Here is a 6,000-nt window from a genome sequence, read left to right as displayed (position 1 = left end):
TAACACTCTCTGATAATCATATGCTTAAACAAGTGTTTACTGCTGACTGGTTGCTATGGGTTACTGCACTGGGGCAAATTTGCCCACTGCTGGTATACCAGAGGTAATATGTAACAACTAGTCCACCATCATTATTCAATCTCTATAAAACTGATCAAGTTTTTTTTTTTTATCATCACAATATTTGACAAATGTAATTCTTACCTTGTCCCATGCTGCAAGGATGCTGAAATCTATGAAAATGCTAAAGAATACTTTCTGAAGATGGTCAATCATATCCATTGTAAGGATAAATGTGTAGGTAATGCAGGCATAATAACAGAGACTGCCTCCAATTATGCCAACCTGCAAATAAATACAAAACTTGTGTTCCAGTTGCATCTTGAGAAACACACCTAATTCCTAATTATACAGGAATTCAGAAATTCATGGTACTTACATTCTACGTATAACTACGGATCTTGTACTAGAATAATTTGCACAATGTTCCATTTTTTTTAAAAAAAAAGCTTTCAGTTTCAAATATTACTTATTATTCTGTTTAATACCTCTACTTTTCATATTCCAGTCTTTCATTAAAACCAGTCTGATTGCAAGAGTAAATCAAACCCTAGCAACCAACTCCTGAAATACAGAATCTTACGACTTTTTCGGATTTGGGATTTTGCCCTCCCAAAGCAAAAACAAGGCACCACGGGAAAAAAACATCCATAGGCTTTAATGTAGTTTGCTACAATAATGTGGCAGACAAAAAAATTGTCACACAATAAAATATGCGTGACAAAAATTTTTCCTGTCGTTTCGCAACTTTTTTTAAACGAAACAGGATATATTCGCTCGTCCTAAACAGGACATATTTGCTGCCCACGTAGATAGGCAGCCCTACCTATCTACGTGGGGAGCAAGTGGGAGCTACACTCACCACCATCCACCTATGCCGCCCTATGCGTTTCGCTGACTACTCAGCTTCATCAGGGACATAAGCTGAGGAAGCTGAGTCGTCAGCAAAACAGGTAGGGCGGCATAGGTGGATGTTGGTGAGTGTAGCTCCCACTTGCTCCCCACGTAGATAGGCAGGGCTGCCATCTACGTGGGCAGCAAATATGTCCTGTTTAGGATGAGCGAATATGTCCTGTGCTGCGTGTGTGGGAACTTTAAAAGGGAGGGTTTGGGTACTTTGCTCTAATCACTTTTTGGCATCTAAGCAATTTGACATTCCACTGGCGTTTTTAAATTATGTGTATTTTTAAGGACAGTGTCCTGCACTGCTTTCTATTTATAGAGCAGCGTGTCTGTATGTGAACGGCAACATGTTTTACTGTAATGCAGAGTAAAGGATAAGCTTTATGTACATTTTTGCAATCACTATCTGAACTGGTCAGCTAGTAACAAAATGAGGAAGTGTGTGTAATATACATTGTACTCTAGTTTGTTGTTTGTTGCAAGTTTATTAATAATTTTAATAAATAGGCTACTTAAATTCTCTAAAGGTAGTACATAGCAAAATACTTTAATTAAAATAATTAAATTGATACATAGTGGAGATTTTGGGTCTTTTGCCCAACATGGTTTCTAAAAACCAGTTTCTTATTGGATCCAATGATGAGAAATATGGAGTGCTTTGGCTACTAAAACAAGAAAAATGCTTAAAATCTTTCACATTACTGCAACATTTTGCCGTTGCAGTGCATGTACAACCAAACTCTACCGTATAGCACAGACTCAAATGGTAAAGATCGGATTTCCATACCTCGATCCAGTTCCATGGTTCCTGCCAGTAGTTCCTAATGCCATTTTGAATCATTATACCGAGTTGGAAACAGGAATGAATAAGGATGAGTGCCAAAAACAACAACTGTTAAAAGAAAAGAAAAACAAAGCCTTCATATGGCATTCCACATAAAGTCTACTAAACAAACCATCCTGCAATGTAAAAGGGAAACTTATCCATCAAACCATAGCTGTATGCAATAAGAGCATGGGAATATTATACTTTATTTAGATTAGTGGAATGTACAATGTGATTTTTCTACAGCACACAAAACACTACATTCCTAAATGCAAAATGTCACTATGCAACTATTTTCACACATAAGAACTATACTGAAAATGTTTCAGGTTTTCTTGTGTGATTAGCCTTTTAAACACAAACTGTAATGTGTGCATGTGTGCGTTAGTACAGTAATGAAGTACTATATGTTAGGGGTGTTTTTACTACCTGATATTACTAAACAGGATTGATTTAATTAACCGTCACCCTCATTAGGGCAGAGACACACGCTGCTATTTTGGGAGAAAATCTCTTCTTCTTCTGGCAACTAATCTCCCTGAACTGCCTTCCCGTCGGCTAGAAAGTAAATCGCCGGTGGGATGGCACTCGGATCGATTCGGCTTTCCGAAGCCTCCCGAAGTTTTCTTTGCAAAATAAAGTGTTCAGAGTGCCACCCCGCCGGTGATTTACATTCTAGCCAGCAGGAAGGCAGTTCGGGGAGATTAGTCGGCCGAAGAAGGAAAGATTTGTCGCTGGGCAAATAATCTCCTGCCCAGTTTCTTGATAATGGCAGTTTTGGACTGCTAGAGAGTAATGTGCATTTATGAGCTGTTTAAAGGGGGAACAAAACACTTCCTGTGCTGCTAGATACTTTCTATATTTTATTATTGAATCCAGCAGCAGAGGTGGGGGGGTAGTCGGTACCTCAGTGACGCACAGCAGAAGGGACTTCACATGCATGCCGGTTGTGCTGTGATGTCACATCCACTGGCGTCACACACAGGTCCACTATCTAGGGCAGCAAGGGGCCTTAATTTGCTGTTGTGTAGCAGGCTTTAATGATGCACTCACACATTTCCAAAAGCTATCAAGTATATATCCCAGTTACCTTGAATGCCATGGTAATATAATCCAAAAGAGTTGCAATGTGATATATTTTGAAAGACTCAATGAATGATGATGTAATAACACCACCAGAGGCAGAAAACTCCATATGAAAGGACACCCCAGTAAAAACATTCGCTGGGGGATTATAAAGAGTAAAAAGTACATTAAGTGCTCTTGTGCTCTGGTTTATCCACTGCTGATTCCGTATACGTAGCAAAGCTGAATAGGCTTCAGTCCTAGCAAGTGAGAATAAGAAAACACACCACTTACTGTTCAGAAAATACAAGGAATCCTGAATCATATTAATGGACACATTTTTAAATAAAAATACTCAAGTTTTAGTGGTTCTGTCAACCCCACTTAAAGTGCCAATTTCTTATTTAGGATTACCCAGTGGCACATACTACTAAAAATATATTTTCACGAAAATGGTTTATTTAGATAATGCAGGTTTTTCTTATAAGCTGTTTTATGCAATATATTTTAAGAGAGACCTACAATGTTTGGGAGTTTAGTTTTCCTTAACTTTGCTTCCTTTATATGAACACAAATTTTGTCTTTTACCTTGATCTGCCAAGATTTATAACAGATTTTCTGCCTTTGTAACAATGAATCTTGCCATTGCGATGATGTGTATCATCTTTGAAGTCCAGGTTGTTCTCAAAGCCTGATTGTTTAGACTTATGAATAACTTGACTGTATGAGGAAATTATAGATGAAACAAAGGAATGGGTCTAAAAAACAAAAAGAACAACAAAATGTAGAATTTTCTTGCCAAATTTGGCGGATATGGTATGAAATCTACAGTTGTTTTTGAAAATAAGAAAATGAAAATGTGGTTTCCTAATATTATTAATATAATATTATTTCCATATAAGCACCATAATAATCCAAGGCCTCTTGCAGCATACGGTTCATACGTTCATCTGACTTTAGTTGTACTAACTAGTTGCTATAATTAAACCCTACTACTAAGATAAAAAAAGAACATTTGTTTTGTATAGGAAATGGAAGGTTTTATTTATATAGCCCAATGAGCTACACACTTCAGAATTGATAAAAGCTTCTGTATTCAGATATCATATGGTCAATAAGCTAATTGTATACATTTTTTCTCTGTTATCTATGGATCAACTGCAGGATGCATTTAGTAAGACCTTAGACAAAGCAACTAGCTTTCAGTCAATATCTACTTGGGGTCAGTTTTCACAGGATGCTCTATTAATTATAGAATGAAATTACATATAAATAACGTCTCATGTAATGCGAAACTTTAAATAATTCCATGGTCAAATAACATAAAACAAAACTTACTGAACATGCAGAACTATTTTCAAGACTAAACGCCTGAATGATAGGAGTTCCCATCAGAAAAAATTTGCCCCCAATAGGACCAGTCTGAAAAAAAATCGAAATTTAGAAGCATTACTGAATGTGTACTGTTGAGTCAGCTGTTTTCCATTAACTTGCATTTTTACGTGGTCAGTAAGGTAGGATTATTAAAACTTGCTTAAAGGAGAAGGAAAGGTTAAAACTAAGTAAGCTTTATCAGAAAGGTCCATCTAAATATACCAGTAAACCCCCAAAGTGGTGCTGCTCTGTGTCCCCTGTCAAAAGAAACACTGCATTTCTTTCCTTCTATTGTGTACACATGGGTTTCTGTATCAGGCTTCCTGCCTTCAGCTTAAACCTCATTGCCCTGGGCAAGAGCATGCTCAGTTTGCTCCTCTTCCCCCTCCCCCTCCCTTCTCTACTGTAATCTGAGCCCAGAGCAGGGAGAGACTCAGGCAGGAAGTGATGTCACACCATGTTAATACTGCAGCTCCTATCCTAAACAAACAGAGAGTTTCTAGAGCTTTTTACTTAGGTATGGTAAAAAATTATACAGAATAAATATAGCATTCTAGCTTGCACTATTGCAGCTAATCTATTGGCAATAAAATCCCTCCGTAGCTTTCCTTCTCCTTTAAAGGAAATGTAAAGCCTACATTTTCCTACCATGTATATAAATTGGGCACATCTTCCCCACCCAAGCCACATCATTTGTACTGCATATACCCCCCTCCATTTGCCAGCACCATCACAATTTCCTAAATCAAATAGCAACTTTCACCCGGAAGCCATTTTCCTTGCTGTTCTGCTGGGGATAAGCACTGTAATGGTTAAGATGAGCTCAGGAGAGGTAGTTAGGAGAAAAAAAAATAGAATAAGACAGCTAGAGCAGAGTTTCTATGGGAACCAGCAATTTTAGAGTGGAGGGTGTGTTTAGTAATCTGATCTGAGAAGAACTGAGCATGCTCATAAATCAACAGCCAAAGCAAATTCCTGAGGGAGGGGGCCAAGTGGGTTAGAGGAGGAGAAGAACTGAGCATGCTCATAAGTCAACAGCCAAAGCAAATTCCTGAGGGAGGAGCAGAGTGGGTTTGAGGAGGAGAAGAACTTAGCATGCTCATACGTCAACAGCCAAAGCAAATTCCTAAGGGATTAAGTGGATGATGCAGCCTTACTGTTAGCCTTTTAACAACCAGAGTGGTAGGTATCTAAAGATTTCAAAGAGGCTGTTCATTGATTACATTTATGTGTGGGGGGTTTACATGTCACTAATTTGTGGATTATGTGCATTGGCACTTTATGATAAAAGCCTCTGTGTTTTAAATGTTAAATAGTAGTACAGATATGGGATCAATTATCCGGAAACCTGTTATCCTAAAAGGTCAATTACTGAAAGGCCATTTTCCATAGACTCCATTTTGAGCAAATTTTTATTTGGATCCTTATTGAAAGCAAAACCAGCCTATTGGGTTGATTAACATTTATATGATTTTCTAGTAGACAAGGTATGAAGATCCAAATTACAGAAAGATCCACTATCCGGAAAAAAATAGGTTCCAAGCATTCTGGATAACAAGTCCCATACCTATATAAAACACACAATATTGTGTAATGTACCAGTAATGGTGTTTATATGGACATTATTAGACACTCCCCAGTGATTTTAACTTTACTTGACCTTTAATTCTGTATATGGTGGTGACTTACCATTAAATTAATTATTGCATAAGGTTTTAAATCTAAGCTAAGTGTTTTTTTATCTATTTGTATCACAACACAATGTGCTCTTT

General features: G+C 37.5%; 1 protein-coding gene across 6 annotated transcripts in view; it reads right to left on the bottom strand.

The window, feature by feature from the left end:
• pkd1l1.L (polycystin 1 like 1, transient receptor potential channel interacting L homeolog) overlaps positions 1-6,000 on the bottom strand; it is an 89,704-nt gene that overhangs the window by 11,956 nt on the left and 71,748 nt on the right. For all 6 annotated transcript variants that reach the window (XM_041566102.1, XM_041566106.1, XM_041566107.1 and 3 more), the window contains 5 exons: positions 4,193-4,276; positions 3,443-3,612; positions 2,880-3,114; positions 1,751-1,855; positions 205-345 (listed from right to left, as the gene is read on the bottom strand). In XM_041566102.1, the coding sequence (XP_041422036.1) occupies positions 205-345; positions 1,751-1,855; positions 2,880-3,114; positions 3,443-3,612; positions 4,193-4,276 (735 nt within the window). The remainder of the gene's footprint in view (positions 1-204; positions 346-1,750; positions 1,856-2,879; positions 3,115-3,442; positions 3,613-4,192; positions 4,277-6,000) is intronic.

This window comes from Xenopus laevis, chromosome 6L (genome assembly GCF_017654675.1).
Source record: "Xenopus laevis strain J_2021 chromosome 6L, Xenopus_laevis_v10.1, whole genome shotgun sequence".
Classification (NCBI taxonomy): domain Eukaryota; kingdom Metazoa; phylum Chordata; class Amphibia; order Anura; family Pipidae; genus Xenopus; species Xenopus laevis.
The sequence above is the reverse complement of the archived record's forward strand: the minus strand, read 5'-3'. Positions and strand labels throughout refer to the sequence as shown.